The sequence below is a fragment of the Anas acuta genome, chromosome 10 (assembly GCF_963932015.1).
Source record: "Anas acuta chromosome 10, bAnaAcu1.1, whole genome shotgun sequence".
Lineage (NCBI taxonomy): Eukaryota > Metazoa > Chordata > Aves > Anseriformes > Anatidae > Anas > Anas acuta.
Window position 1 is genome coordinate 20,140,112 of NC_088988.1, and position 17,892 is coordinate 20,158,003.

The 17,892-nt window shown below is 37.2% G+C and overlaps 1 protein-coding gene across 21 annotated transcripts in view; it reads left to right on the plus strand.

The window, feature by feature from the left end:
* ZNF536 (zinc finger protein 536) overlaps positions 1-17,892 on the plus strand; it is a 350,225-nt gene that overhangs the window by 127,592 nt on the left and 204,741 nt on the right. For 3 of the 21 annotated variants that reach the window (XM_068693361.1, XM_068693339.1, XM_068693362.1), the window contains exon 1: positions 5,870-5,993. The exons of 17 other annotated variants lie outside the window; for them this stretch is intronic. In XM_068693361.1, the coding sequence (XP_068549462.1) occupies positions 5,900-5,993 (94 nt within the window). In that variant the 5' untranslated portion in view covers positions 5,870-5,899. Of the gene's footprint in view, positions 1-5,869; positions 5,994-14,880; positions 14,965-17,892 lie in introns of those variants that run through there. One more of the 21 variants, XM_068693360.1, reaches the window with a different exon arrangement.

Consider the following 17,892-nt stretch of genomic DNA (forward strand, 5'->3'; position numbering starts at 1 on the left):
TGCCCGTGACATAAAATAGCTGATCATCCTACTAGAAAAACAAACCAAACCCAAACTCCATTAATTAAGCATGTACCTTTATCTTTTCATAATGTTTTAACAGTTTTAGGAGGGGACAAATTGTGTAGTAATATCAACGAACAGAGCTGAAGTGGCCCACTTTTAGTTTGAGTGAGAAACATTGTAATAGATTGAGCTGCTATTATAGAAAGTTTATTATTATTGGTATATAAACTAGCTGGGGGCTTAAACACAGAGCAGCTGGGTAATTTGCTAGCTCCTGGATCCAATTAAAAAAATCTATGTTCTGTCCACAGTAGGGGAATGGTCATAGCTGAGAAACTACTATATTTTAGATTGTACCACACCTGTGGCATGTTCACTATTAGAATTTGTGTAGTCTGTAGAAAACATTAAACCCTCTCATTACTGTCTTACATAAGACAGGCACTTCAAGCAGTTCCACATTTATCTGAGATTAACAGTTAAACTCATTAAAAAACAACTAGGGCTTGTTCACTGAATTGGATGTTTTCAGGATTTTGGTGTGTTTTGTGACTAACAACAGTATGTCTTTGATTAGGGAGATGACATTCTTTTGGGAAGGCTTCTGACTTTCGGAGTTTTTGTAAGCTGGGTGTATCTTGGGTAACAGGTATTTTGTTAGCTCTTAGACTCTTTGTTGGTAAAGTTAAACTTCTGAAACTGCAATCTCTTTTTTTTTCATTTGAGGAAGTAATGCACCATTAACACTTCAGGTTCTAGCCAGGCTCAGGTTCTGACAGCAATTACAGGTTACTGATGGAAAAAAATTGTTTGGAAACCTCCTTATCATTACTGTTTCCCTTTTGTTTATAGCAAGTAAGTGAGGGAAAGAAACTTAGATTTGTAACCAGGTAGCTGTACATTGTGCTTCTCACCACCAGTGTCCTGGTTTCCTTCTACTGTTTTTTGTTTGTTTGTTTTTCTGTTTTTCACACTCTTTTGCATTAAGTTGCACACTTGTTGCAACCTACAAAAACCTTGTATGTTCCTTTGACCCTGTGAGTAAACATAGTCAATGAATGGTTTCACTGGGGTCAATGGAGTGATGTTTGTGGATTCCTCTGCTCAGAAATGTAAGTGCAGTCAGGATCCCAGCTGAAAGTTGCAAGCTTTCCTAGGACAGTGGCTGGTTTTGTCTAGTATGCTAGGAAGTTATCATCTCCTTAGCCACAGTGCATAGTTCCTGATCTGAATCTGGCCAATATCAGCTAAGATATGCAGGCAGCACTGTAATACAAGTAAGAATAATAATGGTATTTAACATTGCTTTTTTCATAAATCAATCAAAGAAGTCAAAGCAGCAGGCATAACTAATATTCCTTACAGTCAGATAGGGCTACATCTCTTTCATAAAAAGTGTTTTTCTGCAATATTTAACCATTGTTGGCAACAATCATCAATATTAATCCTTAACAGCAACATGATAACCAAGCTAGCAGATAAAATGGCTGTTAAAAAAGTAGGAAAAAGAGGAATAATAGGATTGTGGAATTTTAATATTCTCTAGCTATTTATTAAAAAGTGCTTATTTTGTATGTGTTTATTTCTAATAATCAACTATAACATTACTTTGCAAAAAACTGTAATTGCTTCTTAATTTCAAATCCCAGTTCCTTTGTGCTGTATACAAAGGTAGGATATTTCTGTACTTATTGTTCACAGCACTCTGTGTAAAAAATCACGTTCATTTCAAGAAGCTGTTATGGTATTGATTCTGGTAAAGACTTCCATTAACTGACCAATCTAAATCTCATAAGTGATGTCAGGATAGTTATGCATTTGCTTGGTTCAAGTATTCAGCCATTATGTTAGAATGCAGGCAGTGTCTGAATATGGCTGTTAAATTATTTCTAAATACCGAACCAGAACAGCTTAACAGTTCTGCAGTTTGAGACTGACACAAAAATGACAATCTGCCACCTCTTTGTTTTTTAAATATTAACGTTGTATTGGGATAGTATTTTTGGAGTAAAAACCTGTGGCATGAGAGGATAAGTGACATAAACAAAGGCAGCTGGGCTGCATGAAATAATGGAACAATAAGGCCCTTACAGCCGTTCTCATCACTCCAGTATGTTAATTAGCATTCTGTTGTGGCCGCAACACTGAAAACATGTAATCTGTATTGGTGTACTGTACAGCTGTGAACACACATTCTTTTTTGTTAGTCCCTAGAGTTAGCCTTGCCATTGGCATATGTGTGTGGGCCAAAAGTCAAACCAGCACCACTAAAATACCACACTACAGAAGCAAAATATATTTTCTTTTATTTATTTCCACTGTAACCTGTAATGTAATCTGGTTACACAGCTTCTGTTTTACTTCTGTTTTTTTTAAACAATATTCTGTGTGTGTATGTACATGTGTACGTATGTGCATGTGGGCACATATTTGCATGTGCCTGAACAGGAGCATATATAGAGCCAAAATAATCTGAAAAAGAAGTGATTTAGGAAGATACAATGTTCTATAAATAAATAAAAGCTTATTCCTCAAAAGGACAGTTTTAAAACTCTGTCAAGAGGAACATTACAGCTATATTTTCTTTCTTTGTGTGTGTGGAGAAAAGGAATCTAGTTCAATATTTTTATTCTTAATTTTATTAAAGAATACAGTTTAGAACTCAGCAGTGCTTTAATGAATTCAGCTGCACAGGCATGGCACATTTACATTATTTTGATACAAACATGTCAAAAAACAGTGAAAGTAAAACTGAAGAAATGTGATAAAGGAAAAAAAAAGTTTGTCATTTATTATGCCTTCTAAAAGAAATCATACTAAAGTCAGGATCTCAGACTACTGTGCGCATGTTAACCTTAGCTGACCAGGGGTTAGAGAAGACCACCTAAAAAAGGTTTGATCAGGTGGAAATCATTCCCCATCTGAGGAGACTGGTATTTCTCTGTAGTGCTCCTGTAATTTAAAAGCACACTGACCTAATGCACAGGTATTTACCTAGAAAAAAAAATGTTACCTTTTAGATCATAAATTAGATTTAAAATTAAGAAATATGATTTCTATCTATTTCTTCTTAAATGTACATTTACACAGTGAATATTCACTTGTCAAAACTGTTTGCTGGTATCCATTTATTCCTTCATTGTGATGATTTCTGTACTCACAAAAAATAAGAAGTAGGAAAAATTTCTCTTAGAAAATAACTTGCAATGCTCTTGGGTGAATACATCCTTTATCCGTACTCAGATGATAAGAGTGAAGGCTTCGCTTATATTTCTGTACTAATCTACTTCAAACTTGATCTTGAAAAATTACCCTCATTGCACAAAGAAAATACAGCATTTAAGTCACCATGCTGATCAAATTTGTTTCTGCTTTTTGACTGTGGAGGGAACAAATTGTTTGGTGATTCTGTGATGTGAACCAGCGTTCACTAGGGAACTGAGTAAGTTTTTTTGTTGTTCTTGTTTAACCACTTTAATTCCTTCCCAAGTAGATTGTAACTCTTTTAACAAGAGAGATACTTCATTATAATATCATATTTTTATATGAAGTACTGAAAGTTTATTTTAAAGCTTAATACTTTATATTGCTATTGATAGCATGATTTTAGAAGAGAAGTATCAAATATTTAGAGTATCAAATACTGTTTTTATGGAAATAAAAATCAGGAATGCTGCTTTAAAAATTAAATTTCTGTAGAAATAAAATACAGGCTATCAAAATGGGAATAAGAACAACAACAAAAATGTTAGTAGCTGTCTCTGAATTTGTCTTCATAGTGGTAAAAGTATATAATTAATAGAAGAATTTTAGCTCCAGATGTGGCTATACTATAATAGAGCCTTATAAATGCTACAGAAAGAAAAATTGCTTGGAACGAATGAGAACCAAATCAAGAGCACACCTGGGTTTGACAAAGATTGCATTTACTGACTGCTGTGCTATCACATTACAGAGAAAGACCAAGTCTTTGGGAGCAGCTGTAGAGAAAGGCCTGGCAAATCTGCATGCAAATAGCAGCACATTGTTAACTTAATCAGATGCCGAGGAAAAGATGTGCCAGACCATGAGGATGATCTATAAACAAGTACAGAGTCCAGAGAGATTGCGAAGGCTAGGCAGATTAAAAAGGTATACCACAAGGGTTCTGTCCTTGGGTCAGATTCTCATCTTTTATGTTGCCTGAAGGTTACTGCCATTCAAGCTAACTTATCACAGTGTTTGTTATGGCCCATTGTAGTAAATTTGTCAAATAGTCCCCGATTTGTTCTTTGCACAGATATAAATAATTGCATATTATTTTGGGAGTTTGGTAGCTCTTTGTTCTTTGGTGGTAGAGATGTGGGTATTATTTTCTGAAGGAACAGTGCGTGATTTCATAACTCCTATTAAATAATATTACTGTATAAATGTCTCAGTGTAGTGAGATAAGAAATAGTGCAATATACCGTATAAAGAGACAGATCTTCTATTAAAAGAAAATCTTTCTTATAAACTGAAGTGCCCTGACTACAACTGTCTTAAGAATGTTAGACACCTGCCCTTCATATCATTGATATTAACAGGAACATATGTTTAAAATCTTCTCTAAGTCTAATGTCATAAAAAAATAAAGAAGTAATACTATTTAATCACCCACTGCTTAATAGTGCCTTAGTTGTTTACTGCCATTGCACTAATTGCTCTGTACTAATGTGTTTTTGTGTGATTTCCAGTAGTGCTAAAAGAACCAAGATCCATAACCAATTAAATATAGTGTTTTTATCTTAAAAAATATATCTACTGTAGACTAGCAAATGAACAGTGGTATTCTTTAAAAAACAAGAGAGACTTGGCAGTTGCATAGCTGCAGAGTAATAGGTATTTTTCATTGCATCTTTTCCACAGTGACATTGGAGTAATCTTTATGAATAAGCAAACTGCATAAAGCTGAGCATTTTATATTATATTATGGGCCAGAATCTCCTCTCATACTGTTATAAATCAGGTATAACTTTATTAAAGAGAGAGGAATTGCCCCCATCTAAAAGTAGACTCAGGCCTTTTGTTTCTGCAAATGGCTTTTCTTTTTTTTTGGAAAACGCAACTTTTAAAATCTGAAATACAGATGCATCTCACCCAAGCACACATGCATAAATATTTCAGTTCTACCTGCTGCATGGAGAACCACGTGCAGGGCTGGGCAGCAGGCAGTGGGGCCGGGCAGGCAATCCGAGTCAAAGACAGTGCTTTGGATCCTCAGCTGGATCATCGGGAGCACGACGGAAATGATGTGCAGAGACTTGTAGGAGAGAAAGCAACACCAGTTACATACTGTAGCATCCTCTGCCAGAGGGTTAATTGAGTAACATTGTTGTTGGCTCCAGAAGGAGCTCGCTGCCTGAGACAGGGCACTGCAGTGGAGACTGTGAGGGTGATGGAGGTGAGGGGAAATTGGACATAATAGCGTTAATAATAATAATTAAAGACTAAAAGTAACAAAAGAACACATAACTAATACACCAGTCTCTTGCTTTTTATTACAAAATTAATATTCATATGAATGCTATCAGAGCTATTCAATATTAAGCTGGTAAGACAAAAGCCACACTGTACTATATTATACAGCATATTACACAATGTTTGTTTCTGTGGATTTCGACCATCTTAGAGCAAACTAACAGCACTACCAAACACTCTGTTTCTAGGTCTCCAGCACAAGGCCCTCAGTCAGCACAGGATCCACAAACCCACAGAGTGGCAACACACTTCACTTTATATGGGGGGAGGTAATGAGATCAATTAGATCCTCATCCATTGAACTGTAGACAGCTGTTGGTGCATAATAATCATCATTAGAGGTGGGTGAATGTGGGATACTGGATTTGCCAGGCTACCCGCAGGTATTCTAAAAATGCCAGGCTTAACTCTTGAGTACTTTGAGTACTTGAGGCCAGCATTCTCTCTGAAGTCTCTCCTGGGACTACTGATCATAAAGGAAGATAAAGGTACATCTGAGAGCAAGGACAGCTACAAGGCAGCCAGGCTGTTTTCGGGGATGGAGAAAGCTGAGCAGATAAACCCTGCCATCTGTTCTGAAAACACTGCCCTCTTCAGGGCCACATGGAGCCCATGGGCAGCGAATCCCAGGGTTAGCCGCCATCTGAATTCAAACCTTCATCAGCCATGCTCATCATCCAGTTTCTTCTCTCTCCATTATAGTTTCATGATAGGAATTGCAGCCTTTTCCGATTTGGGTGGACTCTCTTTGGTTCATCCCATACTTCAGTGATTATCTATTACGTGTTCGCCTCCTTCCTTTTTTTAATACCAATACAACCAGGTTATGTGTTAATGAAGTTGGGCTGTTTTGAATTATAACAACAAAAGGTCTGATATCAATGTTGCTTTTTGGATAGTGGGTAATGTAGCCTTCTTAGTATTTAATTTCGAGCCTTTTAACCACCTCTAGGCTTTACAAGCACCACCAGAATGTCCAGCAAACACAGTCAGTGTTGTAATCAGCATCATTCCTAGTTATTAATTTTAGGATTTCCTTTGAAACCTCAGTAAATGCTTGCTGCATTAAATACTTATATGTTAAAAACATTATAAAACCCTCTTACTTGATGCTGTTATTCATACACATCCTTGCAATTCCATATATTCTGCACTTCATACTAATTCTTGTAACCTTCATGATTCTTGTAATTAGGAGTCTTATTTTATTTTATTTTAGGAAGTGGATGTGGCCATTCCAGTAGAATAAATATGATACATATCATTACTGTTTACTTTTCTGTTGGCAATGTAAATAACAATCCACTTCTTTTGGTGGGCTTTCTCATTCATTCATACTCCTTAACATGGGTGTGAGTTTCCAGTGTGAAATGGTGGTATCTCACTGGTTAAGTCATATTAGTATGTATAGGAGTTTAATAAAAACAGCCCAGCAGTCATGGGGTAGTAGAAAAAAGAATGAAAGCAAATATATGCAAGAGAGAAATTGTGTGTGAGATGAGATCATCTGAATCCTAATCTGAGTTTTTTGACAAGTCTTCCGGCATGGCTTTGTGTCATGTACTGCTGCTGTCTGATTTCTGTGTCTAAATCTATTCCTGATGTCAGTGGGTGTAGCTCTGTTGCAGCTGTACATGTATACATGAGCAACAAATTTGGCCCTATTTTGGAAAATACTTATGTACCCTGTAGGTTGCTGTGAGGATTAATTTGTTAATATTTGTACAACACTCTGAATATGTAAAGTGCTATATAAGTGTTTAGTAGTATTAAGTCCCCATGAATCACTTATTTGTCCTCAGTATCAGTGCAGAACGTGGTTTTTGCTCTTATGGACTAGTAGAGCTTAGAAAGGAAGAAAAGGAAACAGTTGCTATAGTTTCAGCAACTGGCAAAACAAAGCAACTGGCAAAATGTGCTCTATTCTACATGCACACAGATAATATTTGGGTAGATGGTCACACAGTACCAGTGTACAAATATTTATCTGTTTGCAAAGAGAGTATCAGGCTTTATTGCCCAATGATGCAAACTGTTATTCTTGTAAACATCGCTGGTTTTCTCATATGTATAAAGACTATTTTTAAGACTAACGGTATGTGGGAGAAGAATCCATTGTATTTTATTAGATTAAATTGACTATACCGATTTTATGGCCTAGCACTTTTTTGGTATATCAACTAGTTGACTGCAGATTCAACCACATGGTGGTCTTTCCTTAGATTTGTTTTCATGATGTGTGTAAAAACAAATTAAGCCTGTGCACTTAAAACATATTGAATATCTGAGGCAATGGCTAGATAGAAGGTAATAGGAATTTCTCAGTTCTGTTTGATAGTGGCACTGTCATCATCAGTTTGGTTATAGCAGCTGCTCCTTTCTTACTGGTCAGTTTTATTTCCTATTCTCAGATACCTTCCTCTAAATGAAAGAGATTAAGACAGCCATCTTCTTGAAATCTGGTAAAATGTGGCAGATGAAAGAAGACATCAAGCCAGGCATTCTGTCTGGCATGGCTGAGCTAGGGTTCAGACACTACTTTAGAGATTTCACCGTACGCATATATATCAGTAATGAAGTATCATGAGACTAAGTATCAGTATCAGCTGGGGAAGAGCCAACAATGAAAATGTGTCTTGGACTGTGAAATTTCAATGCATTCATTAATCAGAAAGCATGCTACCTTCCTGATTCTGGATTATATAGGCTGTTCTCAGGCTCAGCAGGGGAAGGCAGTATGGAAACCCCACAGGTGCAAAGCAGCATTCCTTAAATTGCCTTAGGGGCATTGGGCATGGTGCCTGCAGAACATAACAGAACCTGGGCCTCAGGTTCTGATCAAGTACATTAATTTTGTTTCTACTTTTGAATTTTAACTAGTACCTTGTTCTTATAAGTAATCATGTTGTTGTTTTGTGGAACTGAAAAGAGGAAGATCATCAACGTGAGAGAGAGATTCAGCAGGAGAATATGAAACCTTCAAGTTTATCTATCATCCCTCTAAGACGTAAAAGAACATATAGTAAGAGCAGTGATGTGCATTCAGCATGAATGGTGCCATGTGTCTTCTCCTCTCCCTATACCAAAGTTATGAAATATTTTAGTCACAACAGTCAGCAGTTGTTATGAACCAGGCAACATTATGGTTTTAACTGGTTACAGGTTACAACTACACAGGTTACCACTGTGAGGAAATTTAATTCACAATAGTTTCTTAAGGTTTTTGCCAACTACAAGAATTGAAAGAACAAGAGTTTTTTTATGTCCTTCTCCTGTCACTCTTCCCGTATAATTCCAGTCATCCATCTCTCCAACTCAGAAACATTTAAAATTAATCTAAAGGGGGAGTTGATCATCACCAAATAATTATAATCAGATGCAAGATTTGAAACGCAGTTTCCCAAGGTGATGCAGTTATTCCCAGGTGTCAAAGCAAATCAACCTTTTCTCCCTCCCCTCTGTGTCTGGACATGGAGGGCAGCTTGAGCCTGACCCTGAAGTACAGTAATGTATTATGGTAGTTTGGTCATGTCAGAAATGGAGCAGGATGGAAGCAGGTGACATCTCCCAGTGTCTAGACCTTGTTCTTATAAGTAATTAACTCCATTGTGTGTCAAAATGTTGTCAGCTATGATTGAAGCTGGCACTTTTGTGGTCCATACTGTCTGATTTTTGGATAGGCAAAAACATCCATCTTGTGGCTGAGTAAAGCTTCTCTCAGGTGGCATTCAGGTTTTTCAATATACCTTCTTCCAAAGTAGAGCAACATCCATAAAATACAAGATTGAAAGATACAACACATGATAAATTAGAGTTTCAAATGGTACTGTTGCCCTAAATGAAGAATCCTGAATTTTGTATTTAATTTGTCTACTTGTTCAAAGATTGCATGTATTGCATATGAGGTATTCTGTTGTATGTAGATACTCTCCATTGGTCATCTCAGGCAGTCATGGCCGTATAAGGACGGCATTGAGATACCTGATGTTTATGATGTCAACAGTAAACTATGCATCCTTCCCAGTTTTTGGGGGTAAGTAGCCTTTGTTAAGCACGACTGCTACATACATCCTTTGAAAATATACCATTGCTAACGTCTGCGGGGATGCAGCTGTAGAAAGCAAATATAGTGAATGGGCCTTCCAAACTTCTGGTACTTCAGAACTGTTTAATAATTGTCACAGAAGCATAGCCTATTTAAAACATAAAAAAAATGAATTAATGACTATTTATTACTTTTTTTCCAATTATTTTGTTGCTAAATGTGTTTCTGTTAGCAGAAGCACCTCTGAACAGTATCATATTGCTTTCTGTGTTGATCTGGGACTTGTAAGAGGCTAGATCATTATCAGTCATTTTGTAAATATTTGTTTCTACTTGTAGGTACCCATTTGACTGCCTTTACTTTTTCTGAAGTTTCACCCAGGTTGTACCAAGTAAGGTCTCTTAAAGATGCTGCTGGCATAAATTTTTTATCTGGGCTTTCTTCCTACACACAAAATAAATTTATTTGCAGCACTCTGGACAAAAGAGAGCCACTATCTAACCCTGACCATTTTGACATCACAATGCACTAAGTCCAAATTTTCTGCTCTCAGCAATCCTGTAGTCCAAAGCAACAGACATTTTTTTTTCTTCCTGTAGCTGTGACACAGACTGAATTCCCATCCGTTATCTTCACAGAAAGTGATGGCTCATTTTTCAAAGCACTGATTGGCAAAAATTTTGTGGATGACTGTTTTTGATGATGATTATTTTTGTAGATGGGTTATTTGCCGTACTCTTCAAGTGCTCCCTAGGCTTTGACTCCTGATGTTGTCCGGCCAATTCAGCAGGTATACCATAGCCTGTTTAACTGGTCTCATGGGAGACTGATTGCCTGCTCACTCACCTAAATTGGTGTTAGTGTAGTGTGTGGAGTGGAAAGACTTTCTTCAGTTAATGCAGTATGTTCCAGATCAGGGGTTTTACATTTTTTCTGTTTTACATGGTTTCCCTATGTAAAAGCTGCTGTTGCTGGGTGACTACTGGCATTCTGCTGGATAACTTTAGAAAGCTATAACCTGGCTGAATAGATCATGTCACAGCTCTAAACATTAGAGGTAGAATTGCATCCGGTGTCTGTTGGCTTTTGTTCTGTCAAGGCTAGAAAAATGCTAACTGATCTGATCAGCAGTTAAAACATTATCTAAATCAGGAGCATGAAATGGGCTGGATTTGTACTCAGTGAGAGCTCTGTAATGGCAGAAGCGTGCATGATCAGATATTCCTGACCTCCACCAATGGGCTATTGGCCCGTCTGCTGCTCTGAGTTTTTGCTGTCATCAGCTGTGCTGCCAGGGTCAGCCGTAGCCAACTCTTCTATGCCATGGCCAGCTTGCTGGGAGCAGAGACCACTGGGCTCCTCAGTGCAGATTTCAAGCAGAATGGCAACTGGCACAAACCTCTTGCTTTGGCACCCTTCAGTCATCCAGGTTCTGTTCTTTATCCTTCTCTTCCCAGTTTTTGCCTTGCCTTGCCAAAGAATTGTGGCACTAGCAGAATCTTCCATTCTGGGCAATTATTTTAGGTACTCTTTGCCAAGAGACCCAGATTTAAGGTTTCTCCTCAAGTTAGTTCCAGAAAAGAATCTGAGAAAAGGGAGATGAGGATTTTTTGGCTTTGGTATTGGCACTCTTATGGTCATGTTTGCTGGCTCTCTTTGTCTACCTTGTGAAATTTCAGGGCAGTCCAACAAAGAATTAATCTCTCCTGGGACTGCAGTCCCGCAGTCCCTATTGTATCAACCTAATTGGCTTGCTTCTCTCTGGAGAAGCCAAAAAATATCAACAGTAGATTCTTGCGACAGGTTTCTCCAAAAGCAAACTGGACATGAACTTTGAGCGTACTTTTTTTTTTTTTTTTTTTCTTTTCTGAAAGTTGTTTCAATGGACAAAGTAGATTAAGAACTTTTTGATTTTGGAATACTTCCCTGTCTAATTATGGTGGGAAATCTAATTTGATCTGAAACCTCTGAGTAGCCCCCTTGGACTGACCTCTCAGAACTGACAATGTCTTTTTGCCTGGAAAGTATTTATTCCCTAAACATTATTTCAAAGTTTGAAGTAGGTGTTGTGAATTTGTGCAGTGTCTCCTTGGAAGACCAGAATTTGTAGTTAAGTGTACATTTAGCATGTTGAAGACAAAGTCAACAGCAGAAAGAGAAAAATGTACCTCCCCACTATCTTTGGACTATCTTAAAACATTGAATTGTCCATTTTTCTGCTTCTCAGTTTTGGTGGGAAACCCTGAGCATTTAGTGTCCCTGGCTGTGAATAAGCACTACGGGTTCTCCCTGAAGGCTGCTGAGCCTTGGCTCTCAGCTCCCTGATTTGACCCTGCAGTAGCTGTATTAATTCTCCTCTGCAGAAAGTGAGCACAATGCTATTAAATATTATGCACAAGATTGGACAGGGGTCTGGGGGTGGGGGGAGGAATAGGGAGCTGGGGGTTGTCCCTTTAAAAGCACTGAGTTAGTAGCTGCACGATTAGGCTTTACTGTCTGTAGTTCCTACTATACCTCTGAAGCACTTGTATGGAATGGATGCTTCAAATTAAGTATGACCTGGTTGTCCAATCCCAATTACCTAAAGAATCCCTCAATTTGCTTAACAATTCCCTCACAGCTATTATGTCTCTGACTGATTGTCCCCAGGACTCTCTTAGGCTTACAGCTAATGTAATTGATTCTTCAGTAGTAGCCTGAAGGGCCATTTGGCTCCAACCATGGTTGGGAGATTTTTTTTTTCCAAACTAAGTTAAAAGAATGGTTATTTTTTATAATAGTTTTAGTTTTGGAGAGTGGGGGTGGAGAGAATCATCTGGACACAGCTTGGAACAACAGTCCCTGCCAGATGAAGAAGTGTTTTCGTTAGTCTTTCTCAGCTGAACTGGCTTTGGGTTCAGCTATGCAGTCTATGCAGTCTTCAAACCCAAATTTGGGTGAATATTTCTGAAAAGTGCTGTTGTGAAAGCTTTTTTCTGACATTTTCATCTCTTTCTTCTTAGTCAAAATAGGAAGAATTTTTATTTTTATTTTTTAATATAAAAATATAAAAACACTCCTCTCTGGACCTGAATAAACATCAGCCATGATAGATGCCCCATTTCAATTGTGACAAAACTATAAATCCTCAAATACTCTTACTCAAAGAGACACTGCTTGTATATAGGGGTTGAATATTAGCTTATGGAAGAAGTCTTCAATGCTATAAAATGAATCATCTTTTCATCATCCAGGGCTGAATTATAAGAAGCAGTAGACTGTATTAGCTAAGGTACATTAGCAAAGATGCTCAATGAGTCCCGTACTGTTAAGTCAGGATCTTACTTCTAAGTTTCATTGAAACTTTTTGGGCACTCACTTTTCACTGGGAAAAAATGAATAGCTGTAGAAGCAAAATCCCATCAATACTCTTCTCTAGTCAGCTCCCTTCTTTTCTACCAATCTCACAAAGCCATAACTAGAACCCCTCAGTGGAGGTAGCAGGATATCTGCTTAAAACAGATAACCGGAAATATTTTTTTACGTGGTCAGTAGTGAACTTCTGGAACTTGCTCCCAAGGGAATCTGTAGAGGCAGACAGCATCAGCAGGCTCAGAAGAGGATTAGACATTCATGGAAAACAGCTCAATAAATAGATAATAATAAACAGGTCAATAAACATCTAAAAAAATACAATAGCCTTGAGTCACAAAAGGCACTAACTTCTGACATACCTAGAACCTTAGAATTATGGTGCTTAGACACTACCTTGTTGAGAAGGATAGAGACATGTTCAGAATTTCTTTTTCAAAGACATAAATGGTATCTCTAATCTTCTCAGTTCCTGTCAGGGAAGCTGATGAAAGACTTTCATGGGTTTACATCACTGAACTAAACTGTTGCCTCCTCCTTTTCTCCTATCATTGATTTTCTGTGAAAAGAAAGGTTGCACTTTATTTGGGAAACAATAATAAAGAACAGCTATTTGAATGTTAGGTATGAGAAGGAGGAAGAAAGAGAACGGGAACCGGAGTCTGTTGGCGAATGGGTTGAAAGTTGAAAGATTACCATCAGCTGCTTTTCTACCCGAAACCTGCGAGGGAGATAATCTGTGAGGGAGGACCTCCCTGGGTGGAGGAACCCCACTGCAGTAGTAGCAACATTTCTGCTCAGGCACAACAAATAATACTCCACCCCCACCATCCTCCCCCCCCCCCCCCCCCCCCCCCCAAAAAAAAATAAAAAGCAACCACTGGGCAGAGTATATGTTGTCCATGTCAGAGTATATGTTGTCTTAATGCATTTTAAAAAGATGATGTCGGCATTAATTACTAAAATGATGTACTCACCAACAGAATAATGCATGATATTCTCCACCTCACTTCCATGTGTAGTCCGTTAATTATTGTCTTTACAAAATGAATCTTGTAAGTAACAATTTAGTCTTTATTCCTGTAAAATTATATTGAAAAAAAGTGTTTGTATTGAAACAGTGGAAGTGGTGTGTGCCCTTTGGTGAAATACTAAGTATAGTTTGCTTGGATTCTGGAAGCCTATTTTTTCTGAACAGGGTAAAAGAAAACTGTCTTAAATATTATGCACGTTCCCTTCCCACAGAGTAGACACAGATTTTGAGAGGATTTCATGATTTTGTTCTCTTTAAGGATCGATGTCTAATATAGGTAGATGACATGCTAGAACAGCTGCCAATAGCTGAGATGGATTGTGTCCTTAAAAAAAAAAAAAAAAAAAAGCTACAATAAGAACAGAAAGAGCAACTCATATCATGTGCTAGACAATCTCATAGTCTGACAGAGAAATGGCTCTAGCCAATGCTACCAGTATTTATTTGCAAGTTAACTTTTCCTCAGCTTCTGTTCTGTGTCTGTAAAATGACTCTGTATCTGCCTGAGATATCAAGTGTATTGAACAAATTTGTCTATTTTCTTATTGAAAATATTTTGGGTCCTTTAGGAGGGTGGTTGGGCACAGGAACAGGCTCCTCAGGGCAGTGGTCATGGCACTGAGCCTGACAGAGCTCAAGAAGTATTTGAACAACAATCTTAGACACATGCTCTATTTATTTTTTTATTGGGAGGTCCTTTGGGGACCAAGGAGTTGGATTCAATGATCCTTGTGGGTATCTTCCAACTTGGATATCTTATGATTCTGTGATAAGTAGAAATTGTTCTGGGTGCTTTTTGAGGAACAGCATTTACATATTTTTGATGCTGATCAATGTTAGTTGAATGAAATTAACAGCTAACAGTATGGAAAAATGTGTATTTTGCTTATAACCATTTTTGCCGAAGTTTTGTATTGTAAACTTCTGGAACTATCTAAGTTTGCAATATATTTTTCCTTCATTTAGGGAAGACACAGAGCTGCCTGTAGACTGGCTTGCAAAATAAATGTGTTTTATGTTCATTTTGAAGGTATGTTACTCTTCATTATTATATAATTTGTGATTTGAGTAGACGTGGCTACAGCTGAACAGAAGTATTTAGCATGTTCCATATGTCAAGGCTGGAAGACATAAAATTAGCCATACCAGTTTTTCCACTGGTATGTGTGGATGCATGTTTTGTAGCCAGTACATTTTTTTTTCTGCAGAGATGATTCTGTTGAGAAGTTGGGCATATCATATTGCATCTGCTCCCTGTTCCGACTTGAAATGATGCACGCTTAACTTCTATAGGAAGCAGATTCATCAGTCTGAATCCACTCTTAGCATGAATCCAGTCTATAGCAAATCCAAGATAAAGCAAAGATTTTCAATGGTTAGTTTTAGTCTCTAAAGGAATTAGGAAAATAATTGCTATTAGGAATAATTTCAGTGCATTGTTGTTTTGTTTGTTTGTTTGTTTGTTTTTTCCCCACTCTGTCTTGTATCACTTGATCAACTCCTTTCTATTGCAAAGATGTATCCCCAAAAAGAGACAAGGTGATAGCAGCAGTGGCAGTGGTAGAAGAGCATTCCGCTCTTCTGAATGGAAATAATGTGAAGTAAGTGAAATAAGGAAATAAGTGAAATAATGCAGAAGAAACTGGAAAATCCTGGAGAGATTTTTTTGCCATTTGAATTTTTATTCTAATTTTCATTTACAAAAACTTACAGAGCTAGTCAGTAATGTGTAACGTAAGACTCTCTGTTCACCTTGTAAGTGTTTTGGAGTAAGAAAGAAACACCAGAATAGCGTGCAGTTATATGGTGTGTGGCTTGTAGTGAAATTACACATAGGTGAATTTTTTTGTTAGTGTTTTGTACATCATACTTTAGAAAGCTTTGTCATTTTTTTTTTATTTTTTTTTAAATTCAGATTGCTTTTGGTTACTGAAAGTAATTTTCCGGGTGGAAAAAAAAAAAAAAAAAAATAACTCTAAATACTGGACTTGACTTTTGTGTTTAGTTTCAAAGAGTGCAATGAAAGATAAAGGATAAGGGTAAGTTAAATTTTTGTGCATATATGTGGTTGTTTGTATCAGTAAGCTCTAGAGACTTGGGAATTCAAATTCTGCACAGAGATCATATGTGGATATAAATTAGTTGTCACTAATTCAGCATGGACTTGAACCAAAGATCATTAAGAGGATTAGAAAGATTTCCACCAAGTTGGTAGTAGATTGGGTCCATCATGAGAGCTTTTTAAGCTTGTATCTCTCACTGTCTTAAACCTTGGTATTGCGGCATATTAAGAAGTTTGGTTAGTTTGTGATTTAGTTTTTTTGATTTCATTTTATTATTTTTGCCAGCTCATATCCTATTCTATGTTTGGGACTTCCACAGCAAACAGGCCCTAGGAAGAAGTCTTATAGCTTAAAATGAAAAATTTAACTCAGGCGTTTTAATGAAAACCTGTCAAAAGAAACTGCGGTTTGAAATACCTGATTTTCTGAATCCAGGTGGAAGAGCACAGAACCTAGCATTAAATACTGACCCAACACCCAGATTACCAATTGTCAGCTGCTGTATCTGTCTCTGTAGTAGTTCCTGCCTCACAGCATGCGAGAAGCAATGTATTAGTTTAGCCCTAATGAAACCAGTGAAATATGTCTTTCACTGAAAGCTGTAGTAAGTTTACATCACATTTGCCAAGAGCATGTACACTAAAAATTACTGTGAATCAGTTAACTTGTGCTAACATGTTACTCTGTGATAAGTTGTTGTGAACCAATTTTCTGATCTTCTGTATCTGTGAATGTTATGCTGAATTTTACTTAACTTTAGATGGTTATATTTGAGATGAGGGAATTCAGTCTCTTGCTGTTTGTGATTAGCTATAGGAAATCAAATGAGATCAGAGCTCCCTTGTGTTAGCAGTAGTGCAGCCAGGAGCTTGGGATGTTATTTCAGTAACTTTGTTATTCTGATTTAAAGAATCGAGGAAAAAAAAAGTTGCTGCTGAGTATAGTGCTGTCAGGGAAATTATGGCAAGTAGATTGGCTTGAGGTGAGAGAGGGAGGGAACACAGACACCCTGACAGGACAGACTGTCTAGTGAACAAAACCAGTCCAGTCCACTTCATCAGTACATTTTTCTCAAGAAAAGTTGTCTTTCAGGGGGGTTTTCATGATACCAGCTCCCGGTTAGCTCAGGCTTTTGAAAAGAATCACATTAAAACAGATTTTCCCAATTTCTCTCTCATTCGGAGCTATGTATTGTTAACTGGTATATTTTTTTTTTTTACTCGTTACACAAAAAAGATCTGAATATCATCTGTGTTGCTCTGACACGATGAGATTTTTTAAAATGTTGAAGCAATGCTAGTTTTGTAAAAGGAAGCATGAAAAATTGTGTGCTTTGAGAGATGTGATTTTTATTTGCATTTTTCCTCTTGGTTAAGAAAATTATTTGTATATGAAACTAAGTTGTATAATAGGTGACTTATATTAGTAATGTAGGAAGTAAAGCATGTTTTCCTAATATGTTGGCAGAATTATTCGGGACTAGTTAACCCTTTTGTAAATATGGCCTTAAGGACTAGAGGACTTTTGGATTTGTTTTCATTAGTTCAAATTGTCCAGGTCCAGTTTGCAAATCCAACCAACTTTTTAGCAGCGCTTCAAGCTTTACAGTTAATTGGAGTAGTGCTTACATTTGGGGTCCTTATTTTTTTACATTTCCCTTTGAAATTTCTAGCTATTTTCATGATTTCTATGAAAGATACTATTGAGCACATGCAAAATCTTCATGTGGTTAGAATTCTGTATTTCATAGGCTAAAAGAGTCCCTTTCTTCCACATTCTTGATCAGAAGACTGGAAAGTTTAACTTCATCAAAGCAGAGGATTTGGGGTGTGCCTGGGGGAAGCAGTATTATATACAAGTTTTGTAATTCCAGAGAAGTACAGAGAAGCACTTTT